This window comes from Oreochromis aureus, linkage group 13 (assembly GCF_013358895.1).
Source record: "Oreochromis aureus strain Israel breed Guangdong linkage group 13, ZZ_aureus, whole genome shotgun sequence".
NCBI lineage: Eukaryota > Metazoa > Chordata > Actinopteri > Cichliformes > Cichlidae > Oreochromis > Oreochromis aureus.
This window is the reverse complement of record NC_052954.1, coordinates 10,836,970-10,851,420: the sequence shown is the minus strand read 5'-3', so window position 1 is coordinate 10,851,420 and position 14,451 is coordinate 10,836,970. Positions and strand designations below refer to the sequence as shown.

Here is a 14,451-nt window from a genome sequence, read left to right as displayed (position 1 = left end):
TTCATAATGATTAAACAAACAAGTTTTTGTTTTTTTTAAAAAAAAAGGTTAATTAGTGAGAAGTTCAGGTACTGTTGGGAAAATACTGCCGGGAAGGTTCATATTTGATAAATAAAGATGATAAAGTGGTATCAACCGATCCTCAAACCTTTGACACAAAAGTAAATTTCCCTACATGCCAAACTGTCAGTTCGATTCCCTTTTATTTATATAACACCAAAACACAACAACAGTTGCCTTGAGGTGCTTTATATTGTAATATTAAGACACTATAATAATAGACAGAAAACCCTGACAAACAAACAACCCGCTCTGAGCAAGAATTTGGTGACAGCGGGAAGGAAAAGCTCCCTTTAAACAGGAAGAAACCTCTGGTAGAACCAGGCTTGGGGAGGGGCGGCCATCTGTGGTGACTGGTCAGGTGTGAGGGAAGGAAGGCAGGACAAAGACACACTGTGGAAAGAAGCAGAGTTTAATCATAACATGATGATTAAATGCAGGTGAATAAACAGAGAGAGTGAAAAGAGACGAGTGAAGGGGAAACACTCAGTGCATCTGGGGAAGCCCTCAGCAGTCTAGGCCTTTTTCAGCGTAACTAAGGGAGGGTTCAGGGTCACCTGATCCAACCCTAATTATAAGCTTTTACAAAAAGGAAAGATTTAAATCTGATCTTAAAAGTAGAGGGTGTCTGTCAACTGAACCACAAGTAAGCCTGCAGCATACTGGAGTGATATGGTGTTATGTTAAGATAAGACTGGGCCTGATTATTTAAGACCTTGTATGTAAGGTGAGCAGAAGGCAAAGCAGAAGTGAAATCCTAAGGGGTTAAGCAGGTTTAAAAATGGTTCTTTTCCACATCACAGTGCAGGAGTTCCCTTACAACCTAGTTACACTTGAAGTAAAAATAATGGACTTGTAGCATTCAGGGAGATCCTCCACCTCTCCCAGCCTCATGCGCCGACCATCCGTGTTCCTTTATGTATAACACCAAGGACAGGTCTCGCTAAATAATGCATGGCCGTGCATTTCCTCTGGGATGTGTGGCCCTCAAACCCCCCCTCCTCTTCTGGATCCTCTTTCTCTTCCTTCTCTTCCTCTTCCTGCTCTTTCTAGCTGCCTCTCTCCCTCCCTCATCCCCCACTGGTGTCTCTGTTGGTGTTTCGAGAGCTTTTAGACAAGGTCACCTATAAATAAGGCATGCTGATTCTGCTCACGTCATCATCCCAACCTTGTTATGCCTCACGTAGTTATCATCCCCTGTGGTTGCTGGTCGGCTCTGCGTTCCTTTCATCCTCTATTCATTAAAGAAGAGACGACAAGAAGATTGTTCATTTAGAAACCAACCTCTTACACTTTTAGAGCCTCGGGATCCTACTTGCTTATGGATGGAGCTTTTAGAGCCATGATAGGAGAGAAGTGGATGATAGGAAACGGCAGCTGTCAGAACGCTGCTGGTTACACTCTATCACCATCTAGTGTCTTGGGTCAGAAGTGACAAGATGCCTCAGCTAGTATGTAAAGGCTGTGTTTTTATTTTAAACAAGCCTTCAAACAAAGTATTAATTAGATTCTTCCTTCAACTATTAACTCATGTTCTTGTTGTGTGTGTGTTTTTTTAAACAACGCGTATTTTGCTTTCGTAGATTGCGCAGGCTGTGGCCGAGACATTAAGAACGGACAGGCTCTCCTTGCTTTGGACAAACAGTGGCATCTGGGCTGCTTTAAGTGTAAAGCCTGCAACAAAGTGCTGACCGGGGAGTACATCAGCAAGTAAGGAGCACATATCTGCTGTGATTATAGGCTGCTTGCTTGAATTTAGGCCTGCACAGGGTTCACGCTCCGTGTAATATTTCACTGTCAAGCGTTTCCACGTGTGTCCCTCTCGCCTCACAGGGATGGCGCCCCCTACTGTGAGAAGGACTACCAGACCCATTTTGGAGTTCAGTGTGAGGCGTGCCATCAATTCATCACAGGGAAGGTGCTAGAGGTAAGGACACACACACGCATCCATATCACATTTAACTCTTAGTATGCGCAGATGTCTCTTTGTGTGGCTGACCTCTGAGTTTCCTGAGAACCTGCCTTAGGTAAGTTTGAGGGAATCCTGAGCGTTTAAATCCTTAAATCAATAGAATTTAAATGATTTTTAATCATAATTTTTGAGAAAGTACAATTAAAGTTTAGATTGTTTGCACTATTTTGGATTCAGATGTCTTTAATACTTGAGAGTGTGTCTGCCTTTCTGCTTCTCATGCAGACACATACAAGGGATGTTGCATGGAGCAGAATTGTGAAATGTAGTTTGATAATCTCTGGTGTAATCTCCTCTGCACCGAGCCAAACAGACTCTTGACACGACTGTATTCAACTAAAAGATTAACTCTTAGCAGATTTTAGGTCTTCTCAACTCCTGCCTAAATACACATTTGCAAAAACACGCTCAGGCATAAATTATATAAATATTATATAAGAGGGAATGTGATCTGACATTTAAAAAGTGACTGGTATCCCCATGCTATCACCTGTTATGAAACACTTTTTAGGCATTATTAGAACTGTGCTTAAAAACACACGTCCTTTACACTGTGTCTGTTCACTAGTATCTCCAGCATATGCAAGCCTGCTTGTTCTGCAAACAGTGATCCGGTCAGACACTGAGTTATGTGTCATTTAATGGTATGAAAATGTCACTGCTAGCCAACCAGGCTTACAGTAATCCAACACTAAGGCAGGCCTTTATGACAATAGGAAAAGGCTGCTGGGTCTCATCCCTGAGCCGCTGCCAGTGGATCAGTGAAGCCAAAGCCAAAGTCTGAAAGCCTAATCACTGACCCAAGACCCAGGCCAAATACTGTAAAGCCATCAGCAGGTTGCATATAGTCTGTTCCTTTTGGGAGTGCAGTGCGAATGGCTTATTAATGTAGGGGTCATTAACGGTGCTGTTAGAGATAGAGAGGAATCGGGAGTGTCTGTAATGGTGTGCTGCACATGTAGCAGAAGTACTTTTATTATAGCTGAAAGGGAATTGAGTTTGGCAGAGTGCTGGGTAGAAGGCACTATAAAGTTTCTTCTACTGTCATTTTTTCTCATGCAGTAAAATGCAAATATTAGTCTGTGGCTTCATATCTTTGAGTGGCCACTTGCCTGTTAATGAGGGTTGTTATACAGCAGGCGATTCATTTGGATACTTATCACCCGTGGTCAAGGTTGCTTGGGCTTTTTAATAGAACGCGCCACATGCAAAGTGGTACGTCAGTGTAGACGGAAGTTTGGGCGCTCTAGCTGTCAGACCATTTTACTGGAGCACATTATGAAAGGAAGGTACAAAGCCGGACGGTCGGATACTTGAAAGCAGGTTGACTGTGCCGTTTTGAACCACCCTATTCATCTTTTTAAAATAGTAAGATGTTTGACTGGAATACATTAAATGATTTCTCAATATGTGATGCAGTAAAGTCACACAGATCCTCACTTGACTCCATGAGCTACTGAGAAAAATGTGAAAAGATGCTGAATGGCATTTTTAGGGAAACTTTTTTCACCCGCTGCTGCCCATTTGCATGTGAAGCAATCCTTTAGAAAGGAAACTACTGGCACACTGGATCTGATGAAACGCTCTCTTTCCTAACATGGGCTGTTCGAGGAAGCGAGCGTAGCTGAGAGCAGGTGGGGCACAAGGTTTACTGCCTAGAAATCATAGCTCAGCTTCACCTGTTCCACTGCAAGCTTCATTCGTCTTCATTTTTCCCCCCACGATGCCAAGTCTGTTTTGCGCTCCGTGTTTTCCAGGCAGGAGATAAGCACTATCACCCCAGCTGTGCGCGATGCAGCAGGTGCAATCAGATGTTCACAGAAGGAGAAGAGATGTATCTGCAAGGTGAGCGGATCTACATGTGCTGCTGCTGCCTCATCAAAACTTTGTTCTTTTTGCTTCTTTTTTTGTGTGTGTGTTTGTTAACTGACACTGATAAATTGAACACTCCTCTTTGGGTTGAGTAAAGTTTAGCATTATGAAATGGATTTTATTCAACTATTAGAGCTATAAAGGAGGAAATAGTATTAGGAGGTAGAAAATGTAAAGAGAATTGTAGTTATTTCTGCCATAAGGGTGTAAATTATAATAGTCTGACATTCATATAGGAGATTATACACTAAAAACGACACTCACAAAGCTCTTTATTCTCTGCAAGCTGTCTTTTTAACTGCCACACACCAGTAGATGTATTCAGATTACCTTCCTGAGCCACAGATGTATGTTTGTGCTGCTGTAAACCCAGAGACTGGTTCCGCTGCAGTATGATGGGAGTGAAAAGCTGGTGAACACGAGGTCAAAACAGACATTTTTTCAACATTCTTTAAGTCTTGAAGTGAAGAGCAATACTTCTTTTGTTGTTTTCCCAAAGATTTGAAAAACACCGTGAAACACATCACTCTAAAATCTCTTAGATGATGGGATTTGGTGACCGTGGAGGACATAAGAAATGATTTGCGTCACTTCCTTTCTCAGACCATTCGGCGTCCTCTCGTAACCGTCTTTGTCTTCTTACTTATGTGGATTTTTATGTTTAACTTGTCAAAGATGAATCCCCGGCACACTGTCAGCTCTGGGTCTCTGCAGTAGGAAATCTTTATCCTAGAATCAATAAGAAAAAGATGTGCGATTTCATCTCAGTTCTTCTCCATGATAAAGAAATGTTGCTACAGTAAATGAAGTATTTCTGTCAGCAAGAGTATAATTGTGTAAATAAGTGTGTAAAATTACAGTTTGTTCCTTTTTTTTCTTTTTTTCACTGTGGAGCTATTGTGAAAAAACACAAATTTCTATAGTTAGGTAATGAAAAAATAGGACTTATTTAGGCTATTTGATTGTTTATTATTACTTAATTACTTTGGTGGATTAGGAATGGCCATATTGAAGTCTTTATCAATAGAAAAAAGCTGTAAAACTTGTGAAAATACAGTTAAAAGTCAAAACGTATGCCCTTCTTCACATTTTCCAAAGCTACCCAGTGGGCCGAAATGGAGTCTTTGCTGGGCCAATTCTGGCCCATGGGCCTTATGTTTTACAACCCCTGATCTAGAGCATGAGCAGCCCTTATGAATAAAATTTAATTTATGTGTTTAATCATTTTAACCTGAATCTATTCTCTCTGTGTCACCCTGCGCAGGGTCAACAGTCTGGCATCCTGGGTGCAAGAACACCACGAGAACAGAAGAAAGGCACAGGGAGCGGGTAGGAATCTGGGACCTTTTGGGGGTTTTTATGTCTCACGGAAATGTTTTACAGGAAAAGATAGAGTTTGGAATATTTAACTAAACACACTGTTATCACTCCCTTGCTGTTAAAATTTAACTTACTGTGCTGTAAAATAATTTGCCTGTTGAAGCAGCTATGTGTGTGTGTGTGTGTGTGTGTTTGCCTTTCCATGTGTTTATGTGTGTGTATATAAATATTTGTTCATATGCATATTTACGCGTGGCCACGTTCACCTTGATGTATGTGTGAACTGTGAGTCGGGCAGCGAAGGTACAACCCCTGTGTGATGTCCTGTGAACCCCCCCTCCCCCTCTCCCTTCCTCCACAGCTAATGCCTCCGTCCCTCTTATTCCTCCAAAAAACAGAAAGGCAGGTACTGTATTTCGCTATTGGCTATGAGATGGCATCATCCTGTGTTCCACCATGTCCATAGGACACAGTGCACTGTATGCTGCCATCTGCTGGAGACAGCCTGCAGTGCCCTCTCTCTGTGTGTCATACGGAGCCATTCAGTCCTGTCTTTGAACGCGGCTCATGTCGACGGCGCATGAGACAAAGATGCTCGCACATTTAAAGGAGCAGACGAGCTGTCACAGACGACTAATGTGGCTTTTGCCTAAAATCAACATTTACCCATTCGGCGAAAAGCTTCAATTATGCCACGTGCAGACCTGCTGCTGCCATTCAGACAGTTCATTTCCCATAAGCAGGCATGAGGTCCTTAAGAACATCAAATCACAGCACTAAATCACTCATTCACTTTGCAAATTTGCAAATGAATGACTTAATCATGAGATGACATGTTAGTGTTCCAAAGTACTTCATATAATTCATGAAACGTAAATACAGGGGTTGCCGTTCCCTCTCATCCCTCATACAGTATAAAGACCAACCGTGTACTAATAATGCATAATATCCAGGCGACAATCCTGGGTAATATGCACATGCCAGTGGGCTGTGGATCCTGGTAGGCTAACTGCTCTGACAGGTATTGATGTGACTAACAGCCACATTTGTGTTTTCTTTTTCGTAGCCGACGAGGTCGTCGTCTGAGAGTATTTGTTCCAGACCTGGTTCAAGCATACCTGGCTCACCGGGTCACACTATCTATGTAAGAAATGTCACAAAGAGAGCTACAGTCTGAATAGATTCTGTAAATACTGTCAATGATATGACCCTTCCCACACCTTTTTTTAGCATAACTGCTGTTTGACAGCTGTACCTTGCACAGCAATAGAATTTTCTGCAGTAGTAATCTCCCTTTACTCTTGTGTATGTGTGCATGTTTGTCTTTGTTTGTCTCCCTAGGCAAAAGTAGACAATGAGATCCTTGATTACAGAGACCTAGCTGCCATTCCAAAAGTCAAAGCCATTTATGACATTGAGCGCCCCGATCTTATTACCTATGAACCTATGTACACCACCTCCCTGGATGAGAGAGAGGAGAGACGAGAGAGTGTGGGAGAGGTAAACACACAGACTGCGTGCTTCTCATTGTGCGCACACAAAAACGGTCCATGAATAAAACTGAAATGACATGAATAAAACTCAAATGAGCCATGATTTTCCTCTGGAGGGATTTTTTCTTATGCAACAACAACAACAACAAAAAAAAAAAAAGAGAGAGAGAGGATATAATAAACACAAAGGACTCTATTACTGATTAAGATATTTTTCACTCTGCAATAAAAGATCTTTTGCCTCACTGAACTTCTGGGTCCTTCACAGCTCCACACTGCCAGGAGGGAACGTTCCCCCTTGCCGGATGACAAGGTTAGATGCACGGCTAAAAAGGAAGCACAGTTTAATTTGTCTTTTCCTTTGATGTTCTTGTGAAAATCAAAGTTATAATTCAGAGTTGTTTGATTTCTTTGCAGTCCTCAAGAAACATGTCGCCAACCCCATCTGGTGAGGTGAGCGAATCCATCAAACTCACTGTCCTGCTCTAGGCGACAGTAAATGCAGTCCAGTGTAGTGCGCTCTCGTTCATCAGCAGCTTGTGTAATCACTCGGTTGTGTTGACAGGGATCTTACGACAGGAGGGAACGCATCCTTCAGAGGTCCACCAGTCAGGGCTCCATAGGATCACCAGTTTATAATCGTCATGGATACACCCCCACTTTGTCACGGTCGCCGCAGCATTTTCACCGGCCAGGTAGGTCCTCGAAAAGACTCGTTTTGTGTATATGTGTCTGTGTGTATTACTGTAGTGATTTCAGGGTTTTCATAAAGTGGATCCAAAAAATCTTTGATAAACAGGTGATGATGATGGTTCAGAGTTCGCTCAGCCTTAGCGTTTGCATTTCCCTCCCTGTGTTGTTGAACGTAACCAAAATTGACTTGAGGTTATTTTGCCTCGCTTTGATTTACGTGACAGACAATCCATTTGCAGACTAATTACCTTCAAGTCAATTTTGCCCCTTTTACAACACAGTTTGAGTTTGCTGTTCTTTCCATAAAAAATTGCTTTTAGAGTGTAAAAAATCTTCATCTTGAATACTCCTTACGTCTCACTTTGGGTGTCTTTTATTTCTTCTTTTCAACATTTGACCCCTCTGTATTTCCCGTATATCGTTTGCCCCGCAATGTCTCACCTTATATCTCCTTCCCCCGTCCTGTACTGTCCACTTCTGTTGCCTGGTCCTGGGGTTTTTCTCCCTCCCTCCCACACTCTTTCTCCCACCTGGCAGAGGCTCTGACAGGCATGCAGAAGCTCTGCTCCTCCCTGTGCAGTAACAGTGTGGGCTCCAGAAATAGTGACTCCCGCCCCACCTCCCCTTTCAGACACCACTTCCTCCCCCATAGCCAAGGTAAGGGCCCCACTCCGCTGTTATCTGCTGCCCCCTCTCTGCGCCCCCCGCCCCGGAGGCAACACATCATCTCCATCATCACCTGGATAGCGACTCCCGTCAGTGCCCACTCTGTCATTCTGGATCCATCAACATTTCTCGCCTAAATGTTTCGGTCAAACCCATGCTTTTTTAAGCCGCTGACATGCTCTCTGCTCCTCTTCTGCTTTGACTTCACCTTTGCCAAAGTAGCTGTTAGGCTCCTTGTGTTTGTGCTTTACAGCTTTGCATGCACTAGAGAGATATCAGTAATCCAAACCCGACATCCTAACTAATACTTCTGTGTTTGCTGAACGAAGGATATATATATAAATATTTCTTTTGCATTGTATTGCATTGAATGAGTCTCCAGACTCCAGTAAACTGTGCGGCTGAGATAAAAAGAAAGGTTTTACTGTTTTATAATGTCGATATGCTGCTGCATGCAGGGTGGTATTAACTTCTTAACTCTGAATTCATCTTATAAAACAGGCTAACAGACATCAAACTTCATTACTCATAACACATTTCCCAAACATTTAATCTCAAAATTCAGAACGCCGCTGCTCTGCTTCTTCTCGGCTCCATTGATCGCATATATCAAAACTAAAAAAAATGCGCCCCATTCATTCAGAATGACTTCAGCTGGTCCCGTTGGTCCCTGTGTGTTGCACCGTTCAAATTGTGGTTCCCCTGCAGTATCCCTGCTTACCTTCTGTTCTTGGTTCTTCTCACTGGAGGCACCGACCCGCCGAGTGGCCGGAGCTCTCCCCTACCACTCAGGCCCGACAGCCGGCCGGTCACCCCGCCTCTCTCTCAGACCCCTAAACATTTCCACCTCCCAGGTAGGAGCTGGAGCGCACCCTGTCACTGCTCTTTCTTTCTTTCTTCTCCATTTGGGAGCTATTTTGTTTTTCCCTCTCTCTTTTTTAAATAAAAAACACATAGAGCTGTATCACAGGTCACGTTTTAATGTAAATCCCAGTGTAGCATGACTTACTGTCGTTTGTTTTTACACTAGATTTTTTTTTTTAACCATTTCAAAGCATGGTATGGTTTGTAAATGTCTTTTGCACATGTCTGTTTTCAGATCAGGGGAGCAACATCTATCGAAAACCACCCATCTACAAACAACACGGTACCTCTCCTGTTATACTATGATCTTTTTTGCAGTATAAACTAAATTCTGTCTTTTTGATGATTAATTTGTGTCAGTGATTCCCCACCGGATACCTGTTATGAGTTGTGTGAAAAATACATACGAAGTGGAAACAAAAATCCAAAGATGATGAAGCTAAAACTAACAAAAACTAACAAAACATGAAGTTGTTGTTACGGTTGAAGGCCACAACTCTGGCAGTTGTATGAAAAGCAATTAAAAAAACCCCCCAAAACCCAATAGGTGTATAAATTAAGAAAAATATGAATCTCTAAATGAGTTCCTCATATTGAAAAGGTTGGGAAGCACTACTGTAGTCACTACTCTATATGTTATTGAGGTCAACTGGAGCTGTGTATTCATCTAACCATAGCCACCGTCAGCGTCAGTGTACAAGCAATGTTTGAAGTCTGTCTCCAATCCTTTGGTCTGACCTGTAGCTTGTTTTACTTTGTCCGTCTTAACAAGTCATAGCAGTAATAGCAGCGCTTGGCCTGTACGTGAAGCGAGGCTGTGCAGCGTTGGTGGAGTGGTGACAATTACGGGATAACCACTCTTCATTTTCCAGGAGTCAAGAGTGAGGGCAGTGGGTACCACAAGCAAGACCTGTGGCACGTTTCAAAGTAGAGACTCACAAAGGGGGATGAGCGTTACTGTTAGTGGACTGAAGCCACTACAGTGTCTTTCTCCGTGTGCTATCTATATTACTTAACAGTAAGAGGAAATTCCATAATCTGGCATTAAAATGGAAATTCACGTGTACACTTGAGGCTTTTCTTTAATTATACGCTTAATACTCACAATGAGTCTTATCCACGACCAATTTTCACTTCTTCTATGATAAGAAAAAAGGTCAAGCTTTTTCTGTTATGGAGTGGCTTGTTAAGAAAGACTGTATATTTATATATATTTATGAAAATGCTGATGACCCAGGATTAAATGATCATTGAGCCTGACGATCAGATGGTGCAAAGATGTTTACTTGTGGTTTAGGCTGTGACCCAGACACTGATAGCTCAGTTCCCATGGTTACCAACCTAGATACAGCTTCCATAGCACGCCAAAGCAAGTCTGCTGATGAGATCATCAGATCTGCCACCTTCCCCGCTGCCCATGCTCCCTTTCCAGATGACAGCTCACGGAGTGAGGGTGACCGCTGGCCCTACTCGCTCACTGCGTTAGGTACAGTAGGCTCCCGTTGGGCATGTTCGCGCTGCTACCTCATAGTAGTACAACAGACACCTTACTGCCACCTAACTCTCCTGTTTCCAACCCTATAGCTGCCCCCAGAAGCTTAACTGCATCCCTGCTTTACCCCAGGCTTAAACTCTTGTTCAGACATAGCAGTATTTGCCTTTTGCGTTTTTTGTGTTTTTTTGCTTGCGCAAAACCGAAGAAGCGTTGTTTGGTTTCTGTTGCTGTCATGTTACTTTGTGCTTGAGGCAGCATCAGTTTCTCCATTTTACTTTCCCTTACTGCACACGACGGGTCCTTTAGCTGTATGCAATGGAACCACAAATGACTTGGACAGAGATAACTGAGACTGACTTCAAACTTCTGTCTGTCTGTCTTACATTGTGCTGTTCTGTGTACTTGACATCTTTAAACCTCGACATGAGCGGCGAAGTGTAAACTTCTGCCATGTCGGTGTAGTCAAATATTCCAATGAGTCCCTCTGTTTGTCTGTCTCGTCAGCTCTGTCTCACATTTGCGTTCGACCCGCCATCATTTACTGTGTGTATTTCTCCCTGCTCGGCGCCCAAACAAGGCGGCCATATCTATTCTCTTTCTGTCTACGTTTGAAATGTGAATGAAACATTGAATGTGGTCGTACTATTCAAGAACGTTTGAAGCATGGAATCCTGCAGGGACGTGTCTTTGTGACTTTCTTTACGCGTGCTTTTGTTCATCTGGTTTTTTCGTCTTGTGTTTGGCACCTGTAGGTTCAGAAGGGAGGAGAAGATCTAGAGAAGAGGAGGAGGAAGAGGCTTTGAAAAGAAAGCAGCTCCAGGAGGAGCATCTCAGTAAGGTCAGTCGAGTAGCTTCACCGTCAACAAACACACATCGGTCAATAAAGATGCAATGCATCTGTTTTTCCAAAAGCTTTCGATAGCTGTGTAACTTTTTTGAGTATGCATGTTTGTAGATTCAGTCCGGTTTGGGGAAGCTCATTTTGAAGGAGGAGATGGAAAAAGAGCAGATAAGGGAGCGCCATGCACGAAGCCTCTCGGCTCAGCGCTACGATCCCAAACAGACCAGCTGTGATGCAGGTACAGAGCAGCTTTGTCAGCCTAATGCTTGGAGATCCTTTTTTTTTTTATAGCTTAGAATATACCATGTCCTCTAACATGGTATATTCCTGATTTTCTTTTTTTAAAATCTAAAAACAAATATAAGTAATTAATTATTAATTGGCCAACATTTATATTTCAGATCAGCCTTCTCCAACCAAAACTAACTCTCTGCCTGGCTATGGAAGAAATGGGCTACATCGGGTGAGAACATACTTTTATATGAATACCCACTACATAATGAGGTTAATGGCTTGGGGTGCAGAGTTCTCTGAATCCTTGATTTCCAATGTTTTGCCAACTACTGACATCAGAGTTGCACACATTTTTCTTATATGGTCATCTCGGGCACGGTTATAACTGTGGGGCAGGCCTTACAAGCACTATCATGTGTTTGCAAAGCCAGGCGAGGGGCAGCCAATTGGAGTAAAGTGGGCCTTAAAGAGACAGAAGTTAAAATGGTGTGTTTGAGACCTAGACTGAACCAAGGGGTTGCATAATGGGCCTGTAAAAGATAAGTAAGGACTTTTTTCTTTTTTTACTTTAAATTATGCAAAGCTACTTTACTGGAGTCCCAGAATAAAACATGGAGCCGTTGCAGTCTGTCTTGACATCAGAAGCAGAAACACTCATTGCTGATGTGCCTTAAATATTTCAATTAAAAATTGAATGAACTTGTCCCAGTTGAGAAAGAAAATGCCCACATGTTAATGCTGATGTACTGTTCGTGTGTTCCTGCAGCCTCAGTCCACAGATTTCACCCAGTACAACAGCTACGGGGACATGTGCGGAGGAGGCAGAGGTGAGAGATACTACCGAAAAACAGCCACCCAACAAATCTCTTGTCAGTTTTCACCACAGCTATTCAGCAGCAGTATTCAGAATCGGCTTGCTACGTGTACATAAGTAGACATGCATTTTGAAATATTTGCACAATGATTCGCGTGTGTCATCAAAGGACAGCAGTGTTGTAAATAGTAGCTTGGCAGGGGACTTGACAGCAAAACCATTAACTGTGAGTCTCATTTTCTGTCCCATTTTGTCCTGCAGAGTTTCAGGTATGTCCCTCATCTGCTTTTTCACATGGCATGCCTCCTAATCTCGCATCACACATTTTGCTTGCACGTGGGTTTAGTTTTTGCCCTGAATGCACATCGCCCACTCCTGCTACATGCTTGCATCACTGTTGGATTATTGTCAGCTACGGGGCATGAGCGATTTCAAATTCCTCGAATATGAGAATCAAACATGCACAGCCCGGTAGCTGAACCAGTGTACTAGAAGTCCATTATACAGTCATTGCCTCATGCCTTGTTCTGTGTGTTGTGTTATCAGTGTTATGACTCAAAGCTAAACTCAGTATGTAGCTGTGTCATTTTAAAACTCACCTGAGGGAACGTAGTCATTCAGAAAACATGTAAATGACTGCCCATCGTAAATACTACTTAAGGTACCGAACAGTATCCAGGCTACTTGCTCCATCCAGTGAAAACTGTGCCCACTGTCATTAGTGGACATATTCATGCCATTATCCCTGCAGTCCCCTTCCACTATATTACATTTGTGTATGTTCTGTTCTTTAGCACATTAAGGATGGCCGTGCAGCACTTGCAAGGATGGACAGGGGAGTATCTATGCCTAATATGTTGGAACCGAAAGCAAGTATCTTCTTCTTTTTGTACTGATGACACTGTAATCTACATACTGTAGATAGAGCTCTTTTTTAAATTATATATTGTTCACTTCTTCAATGGAGTTTTTTTTACTGTAATAAATCTCATCCGGATAAAAAAACCAAACGTCCGAGGCGATATGGCATAAACCCTGTAGTGTGGGGACATTGGTGGAAGAAATACTTTTGCAGGAAGTGAAAGGCTCACCTTAGCCGGGTTCAGCATGCTGCTTTAGGAGCTGCCGAGTCACTCTAGCGCTTAGCATGCCGGCTTCTCCATGCTCATCTGCACATAGCTTTGATTTAAAGTGGCTGGATACTGTATGCACCATACAGTAAAGAATCCAACGCCCAAATTGTCATCCAAACAACTCATATCACTATATACTGTGTAGTATATAATGGCGTATATGCATTACTGTGTGGATATGAGTTGGTGAGAGGCTTCAAAGAACTTCTAGTTGCTTATCATTGAATGTGATCAATTTCTTCTTGCACCAAAGGAGTTAGCTATTTAAAAAAAAAAAAACTACAAACACCTTAGATTTCCAGGACAGTCATACCCATGTGGATTTACTTGGCCTACATTACAGTTTTTTTTTTTTTTTAATTTGCTTTAAATTAATCTAAAAATTACAGCCTGTTACGTAACTCTGTTTCCATGTTTTCCCCCTAATCTGTTGCACGTTTCGGCACCCAAAGTGAAAGAAAGTGCACACGTCATAGCACCTGCATTTCCCCAGTGACTTAAAAAAATACAACAACCCAGTCAGCCTCCTGTCACATACCTGTTCTCCCACCCAGTGCTCCCTGTGTCGCAGTAGAATTACTAAAATGTTCCAATTTTATAGTTTTGTTTCATGAAAATGGTTTGTAAATTGTTCTGGAGCTGAACTCAAAGGCTTGTAAATCTGACTTGTCCACTGATGAATGTCTCCTCCTGAAGGTGTATCCCTATGAAATGCTCATGATAACCAGTAGAGGGAGAGCTAAACTGCCCAGGGATGTGGACAGAACCAGACTGGAGGTATCTGTTTTCCACCTGACCTTCTGCAATTAATACTGCATTTCTCTGCTTTGTGTAAAGAGCATGTTACACAAATACGACCGTAGCGAGGAATATGCAGTATCCATTTGCTTCTTGTTGTTTCTGTTGTGACCTCTTTTTTTATGGCTTTGGTGCTAACTGAGAACACCCCCCACCCTCCCCTCCTTTTGTTTTTTCTCCACCTTTGTTCTCACTT

At 42.6% G+C, this 14,451-nt stretch overlaps 1 protein-coding gene across 12 annotated transcripts in view; it reads left to right on the top strand.

Annotated features, from left to right (window-relative positions):
• ablim1a (actin binding LIM protein 1a) overlaps window positions 1-14,451 on the top strand; it is a 42,335-nt gene that overhangs the window by 26,799 nt on the left and 1,085 nt on the right. For 7 of the 12 annotated variants that reach the window (XM_039621718.1, XM_031737607.2, XM_039621719.1 and 4 more), the window contains 18 exons: window positions 1,644-1,770; window positions 1,894-1,987; window positions 3,790-3,877; window positions 5,169-5,233; window positions 6,291-6,368; window positions 6,566-6,724; window positions 6,986-7,030; window positions 7,135-7,170; window positions 7,283-7,412; window positions 8,826-8,930; window positions 9,176-9,223; window positions 11,188-11,273; window positions 11,391-11,514; window positions 11,678-11,739; window positions 12,277-12,337; window positions 12,586-12,593; window positions 13,119-13,193; window positions 14,154-14,234. In XM_039621718.1, coding sequence (XP_039477652.1) covers window positions 1,644-1,770; window positions 1,894-1,987; window positions 3,790-3,877; window positions 5,169-5,233; window positions 6,291-6,368; window positions 6,566-6,724; window positions 6,986-7,030; window positions 7,135-7,170; window positions 7,283-7,412; window positions 8,826-8,930; window positions 9,176-9,223; window positions 11,188-11,273; window positions 11,391-11,514; window positions 11,678-11,739; window positions 12,277-12,337; window positions 12,586-12,593; window positions 13,119-13,193; window positions 14,154-14,234 — 1,472 coding nt within the window. Of the gene's footprint in view, window positions 1-1,643; window positions 1,771-1,893; window positions 1,988-2,023; window positions 2,088-3,789; window positions 3,878-5,168; window positions 5,234-6,290; window positions 6,369-6,565; window positions 6,725-6,985; window positions 7,031-7,134; window positions 7,171-7,282; window positions 7,413-8,825; window positions 8,931-9,175; window positions 9,224-10,285; window positions 10,427-11,187; window positions 11,274-11,390; window positions 11,515-11,677; window positions 11,740-12,276; window positions 12,338-12,585; window positions 12,594-13,118; window positions 13,194-14,153; window positions 14,235-14,451 lie in introns of those variants that run through there. The other 5 variants (XM_039621723.1, XM_039621716.1, XM_039621722.1 and 2 more) reach the window with 4 other exon arrangements.